At 34.3% G+C, this 26295-nt stretch overlaps 1 protein-coding gene across 1 annotated transcript in view; it reads left to right on the forward strand.

Annotated features, from left to right (window-relative positions):
• Window positions 1–26295, forward strand: part of NCAM2 (neural cell adhesion molecule 2) — a gene marked incomplete at both ends in the record, with an annotated part of 90996 nt that overhangs the window by 42189 nt on the left and 22512 nt on the right. Inside the window, 3 exons of the mRNA XM_009879308.1 lie at window positions 6942–7129; window positions 9057–9153; window positions 18970–19143. Of these exons, the coding sequence (XP_009877610.1) occupies window positions 6942–7129; window positions 9057–9153; window positions 18970–19143 (459 nt within the window). The remainder of the gene's footprint in view (window positions 1–6941; window positions 7130–9056; window positions 9154–18969; window positions 19144–26295) is intronic.

Here is a 26295-nt window from a genome sequence, read left to right on the forward strand (position 1 = left end):
TCAGAGACTTAAAGTGACAGTAGGATTGCACAGAGTTTCTGTGCTTTATCCTTACTCTCTGTTGGGCTTGCTCTTGATGATAAGAGCAGTTCTGCAGGACAGGAAGAGATTATCAGGTTTGATACAAAGTGGGCACAGTTAACCCTACATTTTGTCTGAAGTAAATGCTAGGCAGACGTGAATTGTAGGGAACCCAGAAGTATTTATAAGGATTTCTTCCCACAAAGTCATCCTTTCATTGAGTTATATTTAGTTTTCCTTCTCTTAAGTATGAAAAATGAATGAAAATTAAGTGAAAAAGAAAGATTCCATTATAAATGTTATTTACTAAAAGATTTCATTAACTGCAAAATTTGATTATACATATGGAGCCTAGTGTGTATTGAATAATAATAATAATAATAATAATAATAATAGAAGTAGCTGATTGAAAATTTCCTGTGTGATGGCATATATGATGTGTATTAGTCATTGGGTATTAAGACATGTCTATAGTGACTATCTATATATTTATCATAGATAAATAACTTTTGCTTTTTTAAATAAGAACCATGATAGAAATAGATAAAAGGTAGATGAAGCAGGAGATAGTCTGAATTTTTTCAGAAGGATCTGAGGAAGTTAAATATACAAAACCCAGTGCATTAGAACTTGATGTGTACATATAATACTTTCAGGTACCTTTCAAAGTTACTATTTTCCCGTGCAGGTGTTTACATTTCTATATGGTATTTTTTATCTTTCTAGCTGAGACATAATTAATCTGAAAAATGTACGCTGGAATTATAGTGGAATCCAGAAAGACATAAAACAGACCTCACTAAGAGAAGAAACATTCTGAGAGGACTTTATTTCTTGGGTTCCACAAATTATTCACTGCAATGATTAGTATTAGAAAATGAAAAATTGTAACTTTGACACGTTTGTTACACTGGATCATCTTTCTTAATAGTATTATTCTTAGTTGGAATGCATCGATGCCATTACTGAGTTGGAAAGGATTTGAACAAGCCAGTTATGATTGGCAGACTCTGGTCCTTGAAAGTGGCTTTCTGCTTGCCCTTACAGTTTTCCCTTCATTGTGTTCGAACTGTCATTAACACAGAAGAATTCACAGCACTTAATTGCATACTCTGAGGCACACACAGTGTGTGAAATGCTGGTCTCTCTGACTGTTCTGTACCACCAAGTGCAAATTCCTCAGGAGAATACTTCTGTTACTAGAGAAAATGCATCAAGCTACGTTCTTTGCAAAAGTCTCTGGTTTTCCATACACTACCCAGGAAGCATCCTAATTCTTCTGTAGCTGCAGTTACCAGTTTTCACATCTCTCTTTTTCAGTTAAAACTCCCCAACTTCAATATCGATACTGCAGTTATTAGATATGCTGGATGGTCCAAAAATGCCTGCCTCCTCTCTGCATGCAAAGATTAGAGTTTTGGGATATAATCAACTATTGCAAACTTATTACATTCAGTAACATGGTACATTCTTATTTGAGACCAGCCACGTGAGTGGTTGACAAATATGATATCTGAAAAGCGATTTCTTTGAAATAGATAAATAAATAAATAAATAAGTTTTTTAAATTGTCTTCCAAAAATTAGAAACTACTGGGGTTTTTTTTAGCTAAACCTGAACTTTGCAATTATATTCCATATTAAAGTAATAGCATTCAGTGGTACCCCCCAAAAAAAATTAAAAAAGATGGAACATGTGCAACATTGTCCTTACCTGTAGAGAAATGTATGCAGTACTGATTATACTATACTACTCTATTACTTATCAGAAACACTCTTGTTTGTTTTTTTTTCTCCCTACCTCAATTTGAACTAATTATTTAGGTAGATAAATAGATATGAAGGGATAGAGGGAAGATATTAATAGGAGGCATATTATGGAGTTAAGGGCGACAGATAGAAAGATACAGAAGGTAAAGATACAAAATTGGATTTTGTTCTGAAAATACAAGTAGGATAGAAAGAGAGATTGGATTTAGGATCCTGGTTTGAGAAAGACATTGCAGTTTTTCACTTTTGTCTATAAGAGAATTATGTAGCCCAATACACAGAATGTCAGAAGTTTGGCCACCCTAAATTATTCCACTAATTTTGTCCTGGAATATATATAACAATTGAAATTTAATACAAATTGGTGCCATTCAGAAATAATGTGTCAGTAATTGGCAATATCTGGTAATTTTATTACTAAAATAAAAATTAGTGCTAGTGTGAGAGATGTGTAGGGAGAGTTTTCCTGTTCTTGTTCTGATGTCCAGTGTTCTTAGTGATTTACTGACATAAAAAATGACTGATAGATGTATGCGGACGGTTTCATTTCCACATCACTATTGGCATACTTAGTTTATTTTATCTGCATATGATTTCTTTGTAATTTCTTCTATTTTAGACAAGTTTAAATAATTTTAGACAGGTTTATCCATTCACACATATCTTGAGTTTTTTGTTTGGTTTGTGGGTTTTGGATTTTATTGTTTTGGTTTGTGGTTATTTTTAAGTGATCAGCCAAATACAATTCCTTGATATGGAGTTCAAATAAAAATAGATACATTGCATTTCTGTGACTCCAGCAACACTGAGCACCCGAACTATGCATGCATTCATTGCCCACCATTTGTTTAAGGTTGAAGGTGCTACTATCAACAACTTACTTTGCATCTAGCAGAAAGATACCTTATCTTCATGGTAACTAATTTTTTGCCTCTCCTTTTGGAAATTGAGAAATTACTGTGGTGTTTGAATATTAAGAATAATATCATAGTCAAGGTTATCAGAGATTAGTACTGTTTGCCAGTACTAATCTTGCTCTTGCATAAACTATATAATTAGTATATAGTCCATCTTACTATTAAATATCAATGTTTTATCATAATATATTTTGAGAGGAACCAAGAGAATGTGGTGAGGGAAAGGAAACAGTACTGAGAAGGGTGATTCCTAGTACTTGCTGCAAAAAAACAACAACATGTACCTCTGCAAAACTGCTTAACTGTCTTAAACTTTTTAAATGATGATCTGGATTCTGAAAAAAAACCCTCTGCTTTTAGCTAATAATAATGGCAATTTAAATATAGTATGTGACAAGTTTCATTTGCTTTTCAATTTGGAAACTTCACATGCAGACCTTGCACATTTTCCCATGCAGCTACACTATTGTAGGAATAAAATTGTGAAAGTTAGTAACCTGAAGCTCTGTAGTTCCTGTCTTCCTTTTAGGGATGATTATAAATTTAAATCTAATCACCTGGCCTCATTTTTTTAAGTCTTTCTAACACAATTCCTTGTTATAAGGAATATGTGACAGTTATTGTACCTTTCTGGGGAGGCTGTTCTTTATCTCCAAGGAATAGCTATTCTTTCCAAAATATTAACTATTGCAGAACTGGTATGAGGGAGAAAATAAAAGAGAAAGGCAGATGGCTGTTAACCAAATTGTGGCAGTTACAAAAAATTAATGTACTTTTACAGGATGGATAGGAAAATACTAGGTTTGCAAGAAGAAGTGGTTTATTAAAGTCCTTGATGATGGGAAATTTATGCCAGTATTAAGCACTTAGGTATTAACCACTTAGTAGGCTTCCAATAATATGCGACATGAAATGTTCCAGCATCTTAGACCTGACAATCTGTCATGTATTTTAATTTTCTGATCCAGGAAAACAAGTTGTCTGAGGAACAGATAGGCAAAAGTTTGAAAACCTATGTTCTTAAATTAAGAAGTCCAAATCTGATTCTGTGCACCAATTTACTTTTATAGCTATCTGGACACATGTTCTAAATCAGGTAATTTGCCATATCCAGTTCTGTGTACAACGCTGAACATAGACCAGTGCTGGATCTTTGAAGTCAGTAATTCATTTACCTTATGAGTGAGACAGATGATGTATTAGTCTGTTCTTGAATTACTTAATGTTCTTGGACATTATACCTGACAAGGATATCTAAATGCTAGAGACAGTTTTCAGGTCAGAGTTTGCTTCTCTTAAAATGTCTTCTTATGCAGGTTATTCAGAAACACTTCTAATTAAAGTGCTGGCCTGTCAGGTTCTTTCTTGTTTGGGAAAATGAATTACTTCAGTTTAGCTGATGATGATGCCATAATATTAACTACTTTAGAATACCATTCCAACTTTATAATTTTTTTATTAAATCCTACTCTCATAGAAGAGTTTTCTCTGGTTTTCTACTTTTGTGATATAGTCTTTGTTCATTATAGGCATCTTTCTTATTTAAATTGCCCCCTCTCTCCAAAATAATACTCCATCTTTCACCATTCAAGCTTATAACAGTACTTCCGAACTTGATTCCATCCTGGGCTCCTTAAAAGGAAGCACGGTGAGCAGATTGAAGGAGGTGATTCTGCCCTTCTACTCACTTTTGTGAGACCCCACCTGGAGTACTGTGTCCAGCTCTAGAGTCCCCAGCACCAGAAAGACATGGACCTGTTGGCTTGATGGGGCTCTGAGAAACCCGATCTAGTTAAAGATGTCCCTGCTCACTGCAGGGGACCTGGACTAGATGATCTTTAAAGGTTCCTTCCAGCCCAACCCATTCTGTGATTACATGTTTTATTGTGTATACTAATATGAACAGCAGCTTTTGTACTTTGCTGCAGTTTTGGATTTTTCTTTTTCCATACAGTGCCATAAGGTTCAGTTATAATAAATATAATTAGTGTCGCGTTTTTAAATAATGAAGTGTATTCAAGCTCCTAATTCTGTATTTATCTCTTCAGAAGTAATAGTTTGTCTTAACTGATAGTACATTATGTACAACAGCTAAAAAAGAACAGTTCATTTACACCCTGAATTGATTTTTTTTTTTGGTCAGGCATATAGGTGAATCTTGAGTTACACAGAAGCGAAGCAGAGTATATTTTTATTGTTTTCGTTATTTTAACATTCTCACTGATCTGCATGGAAGCTTTTTTTTTCTTTTTATACAGTACATGTATTGCATCTAAGTGTCCTTAACATATATGAACATATGAGAAGGCCCACCTTTTCATTTTTACTTGATTAAACTTAATTTTCAGTTCATAGAATTTCTTGATAAAAGTTCTGTTTATTAATTTAAACTGTTTCATAGTTATTCTAGAAAGGAAAAGGAATTAGATTTTGTGGACATATAAAATAACCAACCTGATCATTTCAAAGCGTTGACTTTAAGGTTTGTTATTTTTTCATGCTCTCTTTTATATTAAACATACTGTGTGTTTCTGGTTGACAAATACTAATTCTGTAACCATTGAAGCATAATATACTATGGTGAGTGATGAAGAGCATACAAGAAAAAAAAAATCTCTTTATAAACCATTTATTACCTTCCAACTCCTTATTTAATTTTATGAGAAATCTAAAATATATTTTATTTGTACTGTATACAATTATTTCCAGAGGGTTTTTTCTTCATGTAAAACACTCCAAGCATCTTAATCTATTCCTGACTAGGAAGTCAAAAATCATCTGACTTACGGTAATATGTCTGAATCAAGCTATTAGTACAGTCCTCTTCTTTTTGCTATATTGGAGAATGCAACTGCTGGGGAAGTGGCTGCAAAGCCTTTTTACCCAGACGTTTTGAGAGAGAAATGTGACGCTCTTTTATTTTAGGAATGCTTTATGTTTGGGCGTTATTGTTTTTGAGATATATCTTTGTTTGATGGACTTTTAGTCCTACTTGTGTTTTGCAATGTTAAAACTGTCTCTTAGTATCTCTAGTCATGTACAGATGACAGTCCGTTACTCATCTATTCTTCTAAAATATAAATACAGATCCTAAAGAGAGCAGTCTGAACTGAAACTCCCTGTTCTCCTAAATACTAGTACCTGCAGTATAGAAGTGTACACTACTTCTTGACTTGTAAAACTTCTAAAATAGGATGTGAGTTTGCCACATATGAATTTAAATCAATAGAAAGCATCAAACTACATGATATTATTTGGGAAGGAAAATTAGTCAGGTCCAGACAGAACATCCTTCTATCTTGCTCATTCATGCCAGTGTTCATTAATGGAATGGGTTTTTTTCTGAGAAATTGTGCTTTGGAAGACAGAGGTTGTCTAAAATTTGTGGTGAAGTGACCACATTTTGTGCCCTATGAACAGTCTGATGAGATTTCTGATCCATATTTTGAACACGTTAGGTATAAAACTGTCCACTAAGCAGAAGTCAGTTCCTGCAATTTTTACTTCAGTGGCTCCCACCACTAACTTCATTTCCAGAGGAAAAGTTCTGACTCTTGGTATTTTGAGATTCCCGGCCATGCTTAACCATAAAACAGGCGTATGCAGTTTGCTTTTCATTTCATGGAACTCCACTAGTATGCTCTCTTCTGTGCTGGGTAGAATATGGTGAAACTCTTTACATATTCTTTTGTTTTTTCTAGGTTTATTCATGTAACATCTCTCTTTAAAAAGATATTGTTAAGTAATAGATAGTTCCACTGAGGAACGGGTATAACTCTTACACATCTAAGAAACTTTGGAGAGTGAATGTAATTTCTCCATAGCAAAATAAGACACTATAAAATTAATGAACAAATGGATTATATGTATGTTTCGTAGGTCATCTCCCTTTGTCATAGAAGGGTCTGACTGAAGAGTTTCTCATTCACAGGAAACAATATTTTTGACATTTCTGAGATGTCATTCAAGGGTCTGATGCTGCCTAATGCTAACAATAACATTAGCAGGTGTTCTCTTTCTGAGAATTCCAGGTGGCACAGTTTCATGGGAGGAGAAAACTACCAAAATAAAGGATCAAGAAACTCAGAGTTGAATACCAATGTTTTCATGGCCCATAATAAATTGATACAGCAATCAACTGAAAGTTCTATGTGAATATGAATGCTTGGATATGGGTATATGGCTTGTTTTTCTGAAACTCTTAATATATTTGTTCATTACTTATTCTTTCCAGATGCTCCAACATTTGTGTCAAATCAAACCATGTATTACTCTTGGGAAGGCAATCCCATCAATATAAGCTGTGAAGTGCTAGCAAATCCATCTGCTTCAGTTCAGTGGAGAAGAGGAAAATTAGTTTTACCAGTAAAAAATACAACACATCTGAAGACCTATAGTACAGGAAGAAGGCTGATTCTAGAGGTAAGGCTTAAAATGGAAATAAACATGGTGACATTAATTCATTTCTTTCTCAGTTCGACACCACTGTAAGTAATATAGAGTGCATTTAAGGATAAGATTTACAGTTTTACAAGTAAAGCTCTTAAGAAAGTATTTATGAATTGGTTTATCTCCACTTTTCTTATAATCAGTTAGAAAATAAAACTCATTTTCATGGCTTATGCTTAGTTTTCCACCTGTAGTGAACAAAAATGTAGCTTGTGCTTCCTTCAGGTAAATACATACATAAATATATAGAAAAATAACCCTTAAGGTTAATACTAAAAATAAAAGTGACTAAGTGGTAAGTACTTGGTATATATGAAAAGAATTGTGTGGCTTCAGTCAAGAGCAAACAGAAGATTAAAGTGATTGTAAACTGCAGCTGTCTTTGATAACAACTGTTTTCTCATGGAAACATTGGAAAAAGAATAGCTAAGCTCCCTTCTATTATCTATTAGGTATATATAAAAATAAAACTTGAGAAAGGCAGAAGAGTGGGCCTTAAGTTTCCATTTGCTTTATTAACTAAACAGTGAACAACTTGGCAATAGTGTATAGCAAATCACAGTCCTTAATTAATCGTTTCACAACAAAGAGTAGTAAGTGTGTCCATACTGTCTTCCTCCACAGGTGTGGAAGAAGATAGTTTTCTCCATTTCTATCTAGTATAAGGTTTATGTCTGAGCAGAAATGGCTCAGTTGTCATGGAAAAAAGGTTGAGAAGCTATAGAGCTAATCAGAGTGGGGGATCTACCCAGATTCCAAGAAAGAAGTGTACAATGCACTGAAAAAAAAACAGGTGTTTTTAAAAAGTCAAAACAACTAGCCTCTTTTCTTGTAGTGGAGGAAATATATTTAAAGAGATACAGTCTTGTTTGAAGGTCATCTTTTAGTTTTGCCTTTTTAAAAAAAAATTATTTTGTTTTAACTAAAGCTTAACAACACAAAATATGCTTTACAGTCTGTGGTTTACTAAGGACTCTTCCATTCCGTGGTCGCCTGCACAGTTGATCAGGCAAGCTGGATTCTAAAAGGGCTTTAGCTCCCTGGGGTATTTATTATCTGTTCTGTCTTAAATCCTTTTTCACCTGCATTTACAGCTGAGCCACTTCCCTTGCATCTTCTTGCACCCCCCTCCCACCCTCACTCTGAATGTCTGTTGTATTGTGAACCCTCCAAACAATAAAAAGTAAAATATTTTTCCATCATCTGTAGGAACAGGACAGGCTGTTCAGCCTGAAGAAGAGAAGGCTCTGGGGAGACCTTTTAGTAGCCTTCCAATACCTAAAGGGGGCCTACAGAAAAGATGGGGAGAGATACTTTATCAGCGAGTGTAGTGATAGAACAAAGGGCAATGTTTTTAAACTAGAGCAGGGTAGATTTAGGTTACACATTAGGAAGAAGTTCTTTACTGTAAGGTGGTGAGGCACTGGCACAGGTTGCCCAAGAAGCTGTGGGTGTTCCATCCCTGGAAGTGTCCAAGGCCAGGCTGGATGGGACTTTGAGTTACATGGTCTAACAGGAGGTGTCCCTGCCCATGGCAGGGGTGCTGGAACTAGATGGTCTTTAAGGTCCCTTCCAACCCATACCAGTCTATGATTCTGTTAATTAGCAATTTTCAGACAATTCGTTGCTTGTTGCATTCAAAAATAACACTTTGTTCAAAAAGCATCTGTGAAAAAAGTGAGGATTACTAGTTTTTTTTTCTTGCTTAAAAGTGAAATTGTAAAGATGAACAGTGTCACCATTTTCCATATCTGATGTCTTCATTTGGATTTGAGAAAGATGAGGTTAGCATGGTAAAAGGTGTTTTTAGATCTGTATTTGGAGAACATATTTGCATTTCTGATTTTTTTAAGGAACACAGATTTAAAACTAATATTTACAAACTCTTTTCATTTCAAAGATTGCTCCTACATCTGACAGTGATTTTGGACGGTATAATTGTACAGCCACAAACAGAATAGGAACAAGGTATCAGGAGTATACACTTGGTCAAGCTGGTAAGTTAAAAAGTTGTTTTCTGTAATCATTTTTTCTATTTTAATCAAAATTAACTTCAGAAACTATTTTCTCTATTCCAGCAGTTGCTTTAAATTCTCTAAATGTCGAGTTTCAAGGTGAAGTAAAATAAACCTGTTCCCTCAGAATATGAATCTTCTTTGAATTTGATTTTAAGGCCTTGTGAAATTTGAAAAAAATGAATTAGTCTAACATTTTTCCTTTGACCTTTACTACATCCTATATTTATAACAGTGTATTTTATTTGCTTCAGCAGATACACATATGGTTTGCAGGCAGTAAAAAGGAGACAGAATTAGGAAAGTTTTTTCTCCTGGTATTTTCTTGATAAATGAAAGATGACAAAAGACTGCAATACTTCAGAGAATAATTTTTATCTTCATCTTCAATATTGGTTATTTAAAAGCAGAATTTGACTCAGAGTGCTATAATTGAATTAATTTAAGCTCTAAGATGTTCTACAACAAATTGTTACAGATTTTTTTGATATTTGTAGTTCCATTTGTTGCTTAGGCAAATATAGAAATATGACTGTATGTTTATTCATTGGCACAAGTAACTATGAACTAAGAGTAAATGAGAATTTCTTAGTGTTTCTTTTAGTTATGTTTTCTTGTGAAGTGGACTAATGCTTGCTCAGCTGCTCTGAGGTCTTCTAACATTTGAATCTACACTTGTAGGTGATGCAAATTGTTCCAGCTTTAATCACATCTGTGGAATTACAGTGCAGTTTACAGTAGCAAACTATACTATACTAAGAGTTATACACCCCTTGTTATGCATTCTGATGGACCGTTTTCACCATGTAACAGTCAGGTTATACCGTGCTGCCAGGCTGACTGATACATATTGTAGGGGACAAGTAAAAATAAGATCTTGTGTAATTTATTTTTTAAAAAAACAGTAGAACTTGTGTATTTTTTTTAGATCTCGAACATTTCAGCTGTAAATTTTGCTTATACTTTTTTTTTAAGAAAAAAAAAGAAAAGAAACTGTTCGGAGCTCTACTGGGAGGACTTTTGGACGTGCATTGTCGAAATGTGCGCATACAGACATAGGGAGGTTGTCTTTTCTGGCCTGGTGTTTTAATTTTTATGTTTTCTTCTCAATAGGGTAATTATTTTCTTTTGGTGTCTCAGGAGTTAGAAAACACAAGTTTTAATTGAGAAATTTCGTAGAAGTTGTATACAGCATTGAAAGATTTTCCCATTATCTCTAAAGGATGGATTAGTAGCACACACTTTACTATTTTTTCTAAAATCTTTGAACAGTCATCAAAAGAGCTGAGTATCCTAAAGTAGGAAAACAGGACATTTCTGTGGCATAATTTTACATTGTCCAGAAGACCCTTTCCTCTTAATTTTACAACTTTTTTTAGGGAAATAGCTGTGTTACAAATCTGATCTTCCTTTAATAGCTGCATGTCACCAAGTAGAACTATATTACCTCTTCCTTTTGCATGTAACCATCTGTAGTCTCAGATAAATCCTAATTTCATACAGTACATTCTTTACTTTCCATCTTACAAAACTCTCACCAGTATAAGGACTCAATCTAATTCACACCTAAAATGATTTTATTTTTCACGAATAGAAATTTCAGAAAAAAACAGTTCCCAGTCATGTTCATGATCATTTACCTTATTGATCACATTTATTTAAATGGAATTACTTAAACGATTGAGTTTCTGTAACAGGTCTAAAATTATGGCTGTAGCAGCTAATCAGTATTACATATGGCATTAAATATGAGAAATAAATACTCCCCGTGATTTTCAAAATTGAGGTAATAGTAGAAAAGCTCTAAACTTTATGGGGAAAACGCTATTTCTAGACCAGTTTTTCTGTCTCTAAGAAATCTCATGATTTGTATGAAGCTAACATTTATTTGAATAGATAAACTATATCTGTATTACTTTTGCCATCTTTTGATTCAGGAAGTAGATCTAGCCCTCTAAAAATCTTAGGATTAGATTTTCTAAATATTCATGACTGGTATAGGATTTGCAGAGTTGCGTTAAATCCGTTGAACAAAAAGGACTGCGTGTAACACTCTGATTTTAGTCAGTTACATCTATTTACCTGCAGCCACATGCTTTGGTTTTGGGGCAACACCTGTATCTGTTGATTCCACAGCAGTGCTACTTCTGCCCGCCCTGCTGGGCTGGACACTGCACTTGCCTCTGGAGTATCATCTCTGAGATTCGTAACATGTGAGGCTTCACTGGAAGGGAAAAACAGGAGAACTACAATGTGAAAGCTGCTATAATAATTTGTTAGTTTCCCTCGAAACCAGAAGACTTACCACTAGAATTCTTTCTGACAGCCATGAATATAAATGATAGGAAAGGGAAGGAAAAATCCCACTTTCATGCCTCTGATGTCTTACCTCTCAGAACAGAAAAAGACGAAAAAATAGAAAAACTATGCCAATGAAAATGGAGGAATTCAAGTTGTAGCTTTTGCTTTACACTGTTTTTTCATAAAGATATATTGACGTATGAGAGCATCTCAGCTGATACTCTGTATCTGCAGAATTTTCTCTTAGATTTGCAAAACAGTATCCCATCATAATGCATGATACTGCATGATGATTATTATAGCTGTGTGTTGCTCTTCCGGTTTTATAAATAATTAATTAGTTCTCACACAAAGTAATTCTCATTGATTAAAAAAAGTGATGTTTTGATTATGCATTGTATTTCAGCAAATAATTACATGAGAGCCCCTGGAAATGCAAGTGAGAGAAAATAACTCCATACAACCTATAATCCTGTTTTAGCTTTTGAGTACAACTAGATCAGAGATGTTACAGATGAAGATTTTCACACAGCTTACTGTTCTCTACTTTTGCAGCAGTTTACTTAATGTTTTTCAGTCAATTCTTAAAAAAAACTTGATGAACACTTAAAAGTATTTGAGTTATAAACAGAAAGGCAAATTAGGGTATATTTAGTGAGTATTTTATGAATAAAGATTTATGGGAAGTTATTATGTAAAGCACGAGCAATATATGGATGTTCTATATAATTATATGAAATGCAGGAAATAGAACAAACTCAAATTTTGTAGTAATAATAATGAACAGGTATCCTTAACATGAGCCATTCATAGTGTAGTATTTATGCGGGGCTGAAAACTCTGTTTAGGTGTGTCAGAGCTCCGTTATGCTACGTGCTTTTTATGGAAGTGTAACACATAATATTCAATATCCGTAAAGACAGATATTATTAGCATTTGCAGCTAAAAATCATGTGTTTGGGGAGAAAAAAAAAGAAAAGCAAATAACAAATGTAGTTCACTTACAAGTTTTGCACTTAAATTAGTATTGGCTGGAAGCTGGGAACCAGAGAGCTGGAGGATAAAACCATCATAATAATTACAGGTATAAAATGTTAAATGCAGCTTTCTTCCTGTTTTTACTACCCCTTTGCTTTCTTTTGGTAGATTTGGAAGCACTAATGATGGATATTTTCCATATTAAAGCCTAAAATACATGTCATACATTTCAGTACAGCCTGTGCTTGCATCTGGCTTTGGTTGTTCATACTAGTTCTGGGGTGTAGCCTACATTCACAATGGCTCTGTTAGGGAAAAATTAATGGCGTTTCTAATTGGGAGTCAGTGTTAAGCAAAGTATTCTGCTATGATAAGTTTTGCAAATAATGGCCATTTTACTGAATAATTTTCTCTTAGAATTCTGCAGGAATGACTTGTTGCTTCATGTTATGTTTCATTTTTCTGCTTTGCTGGTTTTCAGCAGAATCAAGCTACCTTTTTTTTCTTAATTTGCTGCTAACTAAAAAGTTATTATATTGTCACAACGCTATTATCTCTGTTTCTGTTTCTCTTCTTAAGAAATTAGACTTATTGATGGTAGAAGATTTCTTTCAGTATTTAGATGCAATTTGCAGCCATACCATTTTACGTGACAGGAAAACTATACCTCTTCACTCCATGTATATAGAGCTACTGAGTCAGCCTGAATTCCAGAAACTTTCATTTATATCTTTCAAGACAACTCAATAACTGCAGCTTATTTTTCACTCTGTACAGTGCTGGCTGTTACTGGTAAATGCTGAGAAACTTCAGCACTTTTTGAAAGCTTAATCAGATGTGCTCACCAGCTGACTTGTGCTCATCGACTCTTAAAAAATACCACATGGTTGACATCCTCCTTTTTCATTGCTTAAACATTTAAATTGTTGTTTGTGTAACATGCAGAATATGATAAGAACCACAGTCTTACTGGTTTCTTGCCACTGCCAGTTGATTACTTCACATCACAACCACAACTTTTATTTTAGAAGTCTGCTTATAGAGTCTTTTTTTCTCCTCTGTGACAGGCTTAGGGTTTAAAAGTTCAGATACATAGTCTGATTCACTTTTTTACTTCAGTCTTTCTTTCAGTCTTTGCACCTAGAAGAATGCTTTTTTTTTGGATGAAAGTTGAGATTCTGGTCTCACCACATCGTGCCTGGAACTTCATCTCAGCACTGAGACTTTACAGTGACTGAATGTTGACAGGATCAGTGTTGGCAGAAACCATACCAACAGGTGGTGAACACAGTGTACAAATTAGCTGCATCATGCAATTCTGCTGATGACTTTCAAACTTGTCATGCCAAATCATCCCTATTACATGTTTTGCACAGTATACTATCAAGGATTTTACAGCATTCAGAGGTGATGACGTATAATACTTAATAAAGAAATGAGAGATGCTATATCTGTATCCATTCTATGATATGATTAGATATCGAGAATTCCTATGCCACTTTATTTAATGAAATGTATGTTAAAGCATCCTGTCTACACAGAAAGTCAGAGATGGGGAATAATGGCATCAAAAGCAAATGAAGGCATGGGAAAGACAATAAATGAGCTTTACAGAAATTACAGCCTGCAACCTCTTTTACAAAATCAAGTCATGCTCAAAATATGATAAGGTTGATCTATAAATGACAAGAACTAAACCGTCAAATTTAGCAGTTTACTAATCTAGATTTTTAATGTTGGCACCTTGTGCTGGTTAATGGATGTTGTTCCTTTTTTCTCCAAATATTTGTGTTTTCACATAGACAAAGTAAAATCAAAGAAGTAGGACTTAATTTTCCCTGGAGATTAATGTAATAAAAAGATAATCATATTCTGAGACAGCGTTATTAGATCTTAAAGATTTTTTTTTCTTTGAGTTTGTTAGGTTTTTTTATTTGTATAACTTTTCCAGTGCTGCTGCCAAAATCCCATTTACTTCCACAAAAATATGGCCAGATCTAAAATCTAATTCTCTGTTCTAAGACTTCATCTTTAGTAACATCAGCTAAAGATTTTTTACTAAAAAAGCAAACAGCAGCAATTTTTCAAGAAGCATATGTGTGAAACTATCAGCACAGCAAAAGTGTTTTGCTTTGTGTGTGTGTATCTTATTTTCACTTATTTATTTAATTATTTTCTAGCTGTGATCTTGTTTTCTAATTAGTTCCTTATTTTGCCAGAACCAATGATTTGGTTAGAGAAATCTTCTGCAGTTTTCCCTAAGCGAGGATATCAAAGCAACCCTCAGTCTGTACATTTAATACTCATTTTTTTCTCTATTCTAAGGATGAACAAGTATGAACTATTTCACAGAGATCTTTGACTCCAAAGGTCTATTCCCCAGGCCCATATCTTTCACTTCCATGGTCCTGGTACTGCTTACACTCAACATTTAGAGAAAGTTACTTTCAGTCAATATATATGACAAATATACAGACAGGAGTAGCTGCAGAGCTCCACTAGGGAAATATTGACAGGTGATAGAAGGCAAGAACTAACTGAAAGATAAATCTCTGACACCACTACTTACCCTTACACCATCGCTTTTTTATACCAGGATTGCTAAACTTTCAGAAGGAAAATGATTTTTTTCCATTAAAGTTATCCAAAAAACAGCTTGGGGGGAAAAAAAGCCTCCGTGATAAATGGTGGTTATTTATTGAAGGGATTGAGTAATACTAGTAATAGACTTGAAAGAGCATTAACATATCAGTGGAGATAAATATGTACTCGTAATTCTGTATGTACTTATCTGTCCACTGCAACAATGTTTTTGGAGCCAAACCAGTACTGCATAATTTAGGACAATGTATTACAAAGTTAATTTATGCTAGCCAGTTTATGCACTGAGTGCAGAATAAATCAAGTGCAATTTTAAACTTGTTATTTAGGGATCTTATTTTATATTTAAGGAATTCTTTGAAATCTGATATGATTACAGTCACATACTGAACAAAGGAACAGACACTGTGGAAAGCAGACAAAGTTGAATAAATGTCTGACTGTTGTTGGTTTTTTTTAATAGCTTAACTTAAAGACTGAACTTCTGGTAAATTACCCCTTGTTTTGACACCAGTGTAGCAACAACAAAAAGCAGTGAAAGTTCTAAGAAAGTACACCAGAATCTGTTCTATCACTAAGTGATCTTTAGCTCATAGAAAAGAAATCCCATACTTTCCTAGTATGTAGTCTTTCAACTTACATCTGGTACTTTATATGAAAGAGTAATCACCACCCATAGCTAAACTCCTCCAAGATTCATTTGTTTTGTGGCTTTTAGAAGGGAAAAGAACAAGAATCATCCAGAGTCCTATCCTTCCAGATGCAGACTCTAGAGTGCACAACTTTGCAAATCATTCTTCATTCACATTTAGCCAAAATCCTTGCAATTCTGACACGAATAACATGGCAATGTTCCAAATAATTTCAGCTGACAGGGGACAGGTCAAATGCTGGAATTTTTAGTTAGATCAGGACTAGAGGGTGTTTACCTTGCATGATCAAATGCACACTCATTAGAAAACTACGGAATTAGATTCACTTTGTTATGCTGCTAATCATCATCTTGAAGGAAAAAGTTTCAGATTTGCCTAGTCTGAAAGAGACAGTAGGTATTTTATTCCAGCTTAATAGAATTGCTAGTATATGTTTCTGATTCTGACTAGGAATGTGTCTTCTGTTGTATTTTCTTCAGGTGATTCACTACTTCTTAGACAGTGATGCAGTTCAACTCTGAAAACTGAAAAAAAATTACCTACATGTGTGGCTTGTGGGATACACGTTTAAAATAGCATTCTGGGTGTATTTCACACTTGAATGAGTTTTAAGCATATTGCATTGTGCTAGTTATGCAAAATATTTTAGTGGGTTTTTACAGGAGCTTCATTTTGTGCTTATTACCAAATGGAATCATATCTTCATTTGGCAGAAATCATACTTGAATCTGCACTATAGAACATAAGGTTTTTCCTGAAGCATGTCTTCTTCCCCATGCCGTGTTTATTGTAGATATGCAGTTGCAGACATAAACACACAAGGAAAAGAGATATCCTTAACATTATGAAAGTCAAGAACAGAATGGATATGTATATAACAGATTTCTGTTTCATACCATTGTCTAGATAATTGTTTTTATCCAAACTGAAGTAACAGTGAATTGCCTTATAAAAGGAGCATACAAAAAACAACATAAAAAGAACCCGAGTGAAATTAAATAATCGTTTAACCTGAAATATTTTTTGTTTCATTTTGAACTCCTTTAACAACAGTAAAAGAATAAAAGTTTTGAACAAATATTTGTAATATTGTAGGTGTCTACAACAGCTTTTAGCTTGCAATTAAATTCAAAGAGCGTTCATCTTCAGTACTGCAGAGCTATACTCATCTTCCCAAATGATTGGTATCCACATCACTCATAAAGCATCGCACTGCTTTACTTTGGCTATTCTGGATTGATTTGTTCACAGTCTTACGTTGTGTTTTTCCTGCTCCTCTCAGAACAGTCATTTGAGCTAGAATCTGCACACAGAATGATGTTTAAAGTAGGGTCACTATCATGGGAAAAAAATGTTACTCTCAGGTTTAATGAGAATCTGGATGAGAGAGAACACAAACTGGTTCTAATCATCATTCTTCTCCGATTTTGGGATAAATGCTTACTTAGCAAGGAACTTATATAACTAATTCTGCCTTCCTGTGGTTGGAGAAAAGATCTGTATTGTTTTTTGAACATATTTTCTTTTTTTCTAAAAAAAACCAGCTTGCAGATCAATTTAGAAAAAGATTCAAAACCCGGATTTGTGTTCTTTTGGATGCATAACATACTGGTTATATTTGGTCATATTCTGCCCAACCATGAATTTTGAATTTGTTTCTGCAGAGTAATACAGCTTCTCTAAGACAGGTGAAAATTCCCTGCAGCATCCCATATCCTGATGAAATGAATATTTCCTAGAATAAGAAAGGATTTGAAGGTTTGAATCCCTCAAACTAAGATTTGCATTCTACTGTCATGGAATCATATAATTGTGCTTGTAATAAAAGATATTGAATTTGTTCATCCGTGTAAATAAATCTGTGCTGATTCTAATTGAATGAGCACCAAGCATTGAAGGTTTCAGAAGACGTGAATTCAGAAATGCTAACTGTAAGAATTTACAGAGGTACGATACTAGCATTGAGACCCTTAACTCTGACAAATGTTAAATAATTTTTCAGGGTTATACAAATCAGTGCATTTAGAGCAGCTTTGGCAGGTGTCCTTTTTCTGAGAATACATGGCTGAATATGTACTTAAACCCATTCTTAATATTTTACAGACATTTTGGACTCATTTTCATTCAAGTACCAATACAGGGTGAAGCTCAGATTGAATCTCTTTCTATTCCCAACTGTCGCACAGCCCTTGAATAAAGACTACGTTTTATTTAAGTGGTTCAGTACCCACTAACTAAATGATAGGCTTTAGCTCAAATTCCTCTATGCCCATATGAAAATATCTTCCATACCATGGAGACAAAAGCAATGTCAAATCTGTATGCAGGTATGCAGATAAGTGTCAGATGTATCAGAAGAGAAATTTTTAACAGTGTTTCAAATGGCTGGTTCTGCCCACAGAGCAAAAATTCTTCCTGTTATTTTCAATACATTATTTTTTTGTAATGAAAACACTTTGAAATGTAGTACAATTATGTCTTCTTTGTGTTAGTTTGGTCATGTATTGTAAAAGTAACATAATGTTTCTGCTTTTTAAGATGTACTGACTCTGAGGTTATTTTTTTTGCTTTTGTTTCATATCTAGCATTTCAACACCTACAGACACCTGCTTTATTTTCATAGTTCTTTTCTACTTTGAAAATTATGGACATGCTTTTGATTTCAGAGAACATGTTTCTTTCAATATATTCCACAAATTATTTCTTAAACTGAAAAGAGAATAGAAACCCTCCATTATTATTCCTTTCTAAGAGTTTGGAATCCAGTCTTTCCAAAAAAAAAAAAAATATTGTATTTTCAGCTGTATTTCAGAGTTTCATAAAACCAGTGAAATTATTTCTACAATTTTTCTTATAATCTCATTTAGAAAAATTCAGACTCTGTATGATCTATTTAAGCCATTCCTGTTCCTTTTGTTAAATTTGAAGTTTATTATTCTCCCTTACATTGTTACGCAATAAACAAACTAATATCTTACACATGCCTATGACAAAATTAACTATTTTAGAAGTTCCTATTACGAAAGAAAGGCAGGAACGGAAAATGTTTTTGTATAACTAGCATACAAGAAAGTAAGTACAGGTTTCTTACAGCTCTGTATTAGAAAGTCTAAGTTGTTTATCTAACACAGACATTATTCCATCGTATTCAATGTTTATTTTTTTTCCCTTCAAGATGCTAAGGAAACTTTTTGGGATAGATTATGAGCTGTTTAGGCCTGTCTAGCTGCTGACGATTATTAAATTGATGTCTGTACTTTTTTAGATGTGCCATCAAATCCCTATGGAGTACGAGTTTTAGAGTTGTCACAAACCACTGCCAAAGTTTCATTCAATAAACCGGATTCACATGGAGGTGTGCCCATTCATCATTACCAAGTGGATGTAAAAGAGGTAGCCTCAGAAACCTGGAAAATAGTTCGCTCCCATGGAGTTCAAAGTAAGTGCACAAAAAAATGGAAAAATTTTAACTGAAAAGGACATCAAGGGAGGAGAATGCAAGTGTATGTTAAATGTTTCTTTCTTACTATAGAATCGTAGAATCATAGAATGTGTTGGGCTGGAAGGGACCTTTAAAGATCATCTAGTCCAGGTCCCCTGCAGTGAGCAGGGACATCTTTAACTAGATCAGGTTGCTCAGAGCCCCATCAAGCCTGACCTTGAATGTCTCCAGGGATGGAGCCTCCACCACCCCTCTGGGCAACCTCTGCCAGTGTCTCACTAGCCTCATAGTGAAATATTTCTTCCTTCTATCTAGTCTGTATCTCCCCTCTTTCAGTTTAAAACCATCACCCCTTGTCCTATCACCACATGCCTTTGTGAACAGTCCAGCTTTCCTGTAGGTCCCCTTCAGGCACGGGAGGCCACGATTAGGTCTTCCCGGAGCCTTCTCTTCTCCAGACTGAACAACCCCAACTCTCTCAGCCTGTCCATGCAGGAGAGGTGCTCCAGCCCTTGATCATTTTTATGGCCTCCTCTGGTTGGAATGAACTCTGTAAAAAGGTCCATACAGATACATTCAAGCACAGACTTGCCTTCCTAAAGTCTTCTGTATACTTCTAGGCTAAACAAACAGTAGTCTTAGCCTAGTAGCTGTATCTACAGCTAACGCAGAACTCTTTACACCAATTAGAAATCTTACTGTAATGTTGTAAAATTCAACTGTTACTTTTCAGTTCAGTGAACAAATTTACAATTATTTTGCTTTTTTCCCTGTCTAATCAAGTAGGTACGAAGAACATTTTTGAAGCTATAAATTTCAAAGGGAGTAGAAATCACAGAGGCATTATCTTGAGAATATGCATTATATATGCAGTTAACTTGAAAAAGTTGAGTAAACTATTATGCAATATTTTATCTTGGATATTAGTTACTAATTTTGAGCTATAATAATCTTTCTACATCCCTGTTTATATTCATGGTGTCTGTTTCAAAAGCCTATCTGTGAAGTATTATTCAACAAACATTAAATGCCTTTCTTGCACTTCTCTAATGGCAGAAAAGAGCATAAGCCTCCCCAAACAGACAAAAGTTCTTTAAGCACATGCTGAGGTGGGGTGTTTATACAGAGTAATGTTAAAAAAATATGTTCATCAGATCAGTAATCCTTTGCATCCATATTTACTTTTTGGTATTTTTAACAAGCAGTACAAGTTAAAGTAGCCCCAACAGTCTTCCAATTTTAACAGCAGGAGGCGAATGTTTTTAGGTATCAGGACAGTGATAGGAGAAAAAAATGTAGCAAATGGTCTAATATGTGTTATCTCTTAACATACCCTGATCCATACACAAAAATTCTGCGTTGAGAAGAGCATATTCCAAATTGGAGAATTATTTCAAAGAAACCTAATGAACATGTAGTTAACATACATTCAAAGAAACATATAATGACTTTCTATCTTTTGTTTTTCTTAGTCAAGCACAGTAACTGTAGATATAAATGTAATGTTATAAATCACAATAGCATTCAGTTTAGTCCAGTATAGCTTGTATGTCCTTCAGTACTGGAAGATCTAGGGAAGACAGTGTGTCTCCTCTAGTTGCAGGACATACACGGTAAGATGCTAGAATATCTCTTTTTTCAATGTTGTGTTTCAGACCAACTCTGAGACTTTTTTTTCTCATAGCTACTTTCTGCAGTGAATTGGCAATATATTTTTCTTACGAGAACTACAATACACCAAATAGTAAAAGCTGAAGTCACTAGTTTATGTAGTAGGAAGCAATGTACTCAAATGAGAACAAACTCAGTGGCTACAGAGTGCAGTTCCACAGGTGCTTAATTTAAATGTGAAACAAGACCAAAAAAGCTCCTCATTGTTAACTTTGTAGAACAGTGCATTTACCTTACTCCTCATAAAACTTTCATTCTTATTATTTCTGTTAATGTGAAGTTTATGAAGAGATTAATTTATTACATTAAGAAAGATGTATAACTTGACAGACCCTTGTTCTTATTAGAGATGACTGGAGCTGCCTTCTTCGAAAGTTCACATTTTGATTTTGAAGAATTCTTTCAGCATTACTCATAACACGAATTGATCTTCTTGGAATTATTTTAGTACAATATCCATTTGAATTGTAGAGTTCTTTATTCTAAAAACATAGTAGAATGGCAGGTAGAAATACCTACAGTCCTTATGAATTCAGTACCACTGTGAAATAGATTGTGACTATTTAGGATCTCTGCTGTGATCCTTACTAAAATTGAATATGCAACTTTTTGAGTAAAGGCTTTATTAATACTTACATATTGTCATTTTATTTCTATGTCTTCCTTTTGTGCAACTTGCCTTACTTTTTTTAGTTTATTCTTTCTCACACCAAAGTTTTCGGGTGGTTTACTTTCATTCTTGTTCATTGTCCCCCAACTGTAATGCTGAGAGGATTTGTTGAAAAAACAGATAGGTCACACTGGTTTTGGACATCTTAGAAGTAACTCTTAATAGTGTGTTTTATCAAAGACTAGTCAAAGTAATGACAAAAGCTAGTAAATATGAAAACAACCTGAAAAGTCACCTCTTTCTACAAACAGAAATGCTTAGTGAATAGATAAATATTGGGAAAGTAAGCTTTACTTAGAGGACAGTGGACAATATTAAAAATTAATGCTAGATCCATAATTAATTCATGCTGTTTTCTGAAATCTCTATTTGTATTCCCCTGCATAGAAAGATTAAGATTGTGTATCCTACGTTTCTCTGAATTACTTCTGAAAACAAAACCTACTTCAGGATTTCAAATATTTGCTAAGTAGGAGGCATAATTTTTTGTAAATCATGTTGGTGCTATGCTGTGTAATTTGATAGGGAAATGCAAAGTGACCTGGTTTCATTCATCAAAACTTCTTTCAGATATTCTGTAGGAAGTTTAAAGCTTGTATTACTTGTGAGGTACTCTAGGGTCAAGCCAGAAAAGCAACATGTATCGCCAAAACACAGACTGAACAGCCCGGAGCAGAAAAAGTCTTCATGTAGGAGATGTTAAAAAAAAGAGTAATATTAGTGTCTTTTTTAAAAAAAAAAAATAAAAAAAATACTGTTAAATGTAACTAGAACCTTTCTGAAAAAAAGAATTAAAAATCAGTCTTTGCTTGTTTCCTGATTATTCTGAGAGTTTCAGCAAGTTTTCTAAAACATCTGTGTAAACTTCTCTCCGTTTGTGTTCTACCCTACTTACGGTATTGTAGTAGAATAACATTGAGATATCCTCTTCTTAATCCCTATTTTCAGTTCCTGAAAGAATTTTTTAGAGAAGCTTTCTTAGTGGAGAGGCTTCTCTTGTTTTCTTTTTAGTTTTTGAGACATTTAGGATACTTTTAAGTCTTTTGAATGCTTAAATAAAATTACATGTTTTTAAGACAGTTTATCATTGTGCTTATATAACTAAGGACCGCTCTCCTAGTGTGCTTAAACATCTCAGCTGCATGAGGAGGATGTTTAGACTAGACACAGTCAGTATTCTGTATTATATTTTGTAGTTGAGTCATTATCATTTCCCTATTGGTCGATACTCCTTAATGGAAACAAAATCACCTTTTTCATCTGTTCATGTTTAAGGGACAGGTTTATGGCTAAGATTCAGATCTAAATGCTGTTTACATGGGGCCAGTTGACTGTTTGCACATCTCAAGAAATGATACATAGTGCATGAGTCTTTGTTTTTTCCCATCAGCCAGTGATGAACTATACTGAAATTTTACATAGTGTCTTTTTATCAAATTGATTTAACTCGGGAGTAATAAAACAGCACTGCAGCCGTTTTTGCCTACAATGTAGATAATGTATACATTCCAAGACTGTCTTTTAATGGAGAGGCATAAAAAACCTACATACAGGAGAAAGTTTTGCCAGGAGTGCTATTAGCCTTGCTGTACAGAGACCATCAAACTGAGTGTTCTGGTTCCTCCCTACTTTGAACAAATACTGTAATTTTCTTCCTACAATCACAGAGAACAGTCATAAACTCATTGTGGAAAAATGCCTACAGAAGTTAGTTTTTAAATAAAGTGTTAATAAATGATTAATAGATGTTTCAAAAAGTTGTTGAAATTAATTGCTACTAATGCTAACAAGTCATTAATTTTCTTATGATTACAGTCCAGTAGCTATGTATAAAACCTTCTACAAGTAAGATTGTAATTGTCTGATTTTATTTATATGAAAAATATAATAGCTGTGTACCGAAGTTGTTAGGCATACTTATTTAATCAATCATCCAGTAAATGCAAATAAGTTTAATTAGAAAAATTAAGCAGTGTGAAAGAGATTCTGTTCAAATCTGTTCAAACTGCCTGCGTTTTTCTTCATCTAGGAAGAACACTGCTGATTTCTTCAAAGAATCCCTCAAAAGGTGGCTTTTGCCTCAAGCTGTACTACTTTGAGCTGTTTTCAGATAAAATTAAGGAGAAAATCCCAGAGTCTTGGAGCTGTAGCCAAGAATAAGTTTCCCTATTCCCTCCCTTTAGTCTTTTGTAATGAAGAAGATTTCATCTGAAAGTCTATGCTGATTGCAGCTATTGAAGGAGAGCACAGAAAGTGAAGCAATCATTATGATACACCAACTTCAGACTATTTAGGGATTTAAAAGTCATAATCAACACAATCATAGTTCACCAAGAGATCAGTGAGCAAATTGTAGTCAGATTTTTCTGCACTTGTTCGGTGCTCTTCTGAATAGGAAAATTGTTTTCTTGCAGGCTACCTGCAAATCTCTGTAGAGCTTCACTTGACAGTCGGGGTGCAGTGGGGCTGCCTGTGGGATGAAGTCCCAAGGGGAGATGAGTGGCTAGGGACAGTCAGGGCTAACACTGCCCTCAGGACCCAGACATTTATGACCCTGTCAGTAGTGCAAAGAAGCCCACTAATCTGGAAGTAACGGAAGTGCAGATAAAATTCATAAGGTTCCTTTTCCAAGGAGAGTGAACATCCTTTCAGCCAGTGTGGGATTTTGCCTTTCTACTGACAAGAAGGGGTTAACAGCTGATGAAGAGCATTTGCCATGCTTTCCTCTGTAGATACAAAAAAAACCAAGGAGAGAAGGTTCAAGATACATACCTGTGGTGGGAAAAATTGTCTTACAGCAATCTTCTGTGCAATTTTATTTTTTAAAAAAGGACATTCACTGATTCAGAGTAATCTGCAAAGATTTCATAAGAAAAAGCCTGCATTATTTTTCCCTTTCGGGCAATATTGAGTTTTCCAGGGAAGAAAAAGAATGGATTCAAAGAATGAGATTCAGTTCTTTAGGTCCCTTCAGTGCCTGGGAAGGCAGTATTGGCATACCTCTTAATAAAGAAGCCATCAAGGTCTTCTTTTGTCCTAATAGCATTATAAACACTAGCAACTTTGGTTCACAGGCAGCAAATAATGCATTCATAATGAAAGGAATTCAGCTTATACACCAACCTAGGCCACTGTAGAGGTGTGCTTCCAAAAATAAACTTCCAAAAAATATGCTTTCTGAAAACTTTTGGATGTCTTCAACAGGAATACAAAAATTTTATTCTGAAGTCTGTTTAACTCAACATAAGATTGGTTTGGACACTAAAATTCTAGAATTTTTTTCCTTATTTCTTCACATTTACAGATAGATAGACAGAGAAACATATCAAGAGGCTTTTCTTTTCAAAGCATTATTTATGTAAGAATGACACACCAAGGAAAAACAGTGTCTGCGTTTCAGTTTGCAGCATGAACAATACAGTAAAATCCCAGTCTTTCATTAAGGTTACTGTGCAAATTCACCTATGGGATATGTGGATGGTTTACACTGCCATTTTAGAGAAAAGGTTTATACATTTGCAGATTTATGTAGTCAATATCCTGCCCTTCTTTCTTTATCCCTTATCTTCCTTTGCCTCTCTCCTCCCCCCCTTCTCTCTCTTGCTTTCTCTGAGCTGTAGTAAGTTTTATTACTTCCTTATCTGTTCCTATCATGAAAGGGGAAAAAAATGCATTCTTCTATTAAGAGGTATTCACAATGTTATCGTTCTATCCTTTCATTAGATGAACAGCTTTGTGATATGATATTCATCTCTTGCCTGTAACATATTTAATATTTTCTATGTTTGGAAATTCTTAGATTTAAGATCTTTCTTTTTAATTATTCTATTTTAAGCTATTGCATTTTATGATATTTAGGAAAATACAAGAATTTTAAATTATTGCATTTTTAATATTTTAAAGATTTAATTATTACTACTTTACATAAAATTGTATACTACAATTTGCAATATGTTGTACAATTTAAAAAATGGTGAGAGAATGGATGCAATTTGCAACAAATATAGGTTATTATTAAATGGTAGGTAGAAACGACTTTTTATCTAAATTGTGTGTATACCTGCGTGTAAGAAAGTTATTCAGCCATCTTACTCTGTCTCTATACTATTGTTGGCCTCCATCCAGCTTAATCTTTGCTGTAAAACTCTCACGTGGATGGAGAGGTTACGCTGTAAATGCCTTAAACTAAATTACACAGGCAGATTAGAGAGACTGAAAAGTGAGAAGTGTAAAGGGAAAGCTAGGTGTAAATATTTCAGGTTTTTATACAGACCTAAAACATCAGGAGAATGAAATGTACTTTTCACATTCAAAGGTGAATAAATGTCATGGGAAGTGAAGAAAACTCAGACAATTTACTTCACAGCATGGGTTCATAACTAAAAGCAACTGAGTATTATACAGATATAACCATTGCCAATATTTGAGGTTACTCTTCAATAGCTTGTAATTTTGTGTTTGCAAATGCATTTAGTCAAATAGTCAAAGACCATTTCAAAACATGATTTATGTTCAAGTGTGTTGTTTTTTAAAGTAGAGGCTTGAAAATCTATAAGAACAAAGGCAAGATACTTTGATTGCAACATGTAGTAAATATTTTAATGATCACTTAAATGGAGAGTCAGTTATTCCAAATATATTTCACCTGGTGTATCTCTTTTTTGGTAACTCCTGGCTACTCCCTATTTAGACATTTTCAGACTTTTTATGATGGCACATTCTCAAGTAAATTTGTAGCAAACGTGCTGATCTGATTCAAATGTCTTGCCGAGCTGGCTTGTAGATGTAAATCTTGTTAAGGAAAGAGG

This window comes from Apaloderma vittatum, unplaced genomic scaffold, assembly GCF_000703405.1.
Source record: "Apaloderma vittatum isolate BGI_N311 unplaced genomic scaffold, ASM70340v1 scaffold7562, whole genome shotgun sequence".
Lineage (NCBI taxonomy): Eukaryota > Metazoa > Chordata > Aves > Trogoniformes > Trogonidae > Apaloderma > Apaloderma vittatum.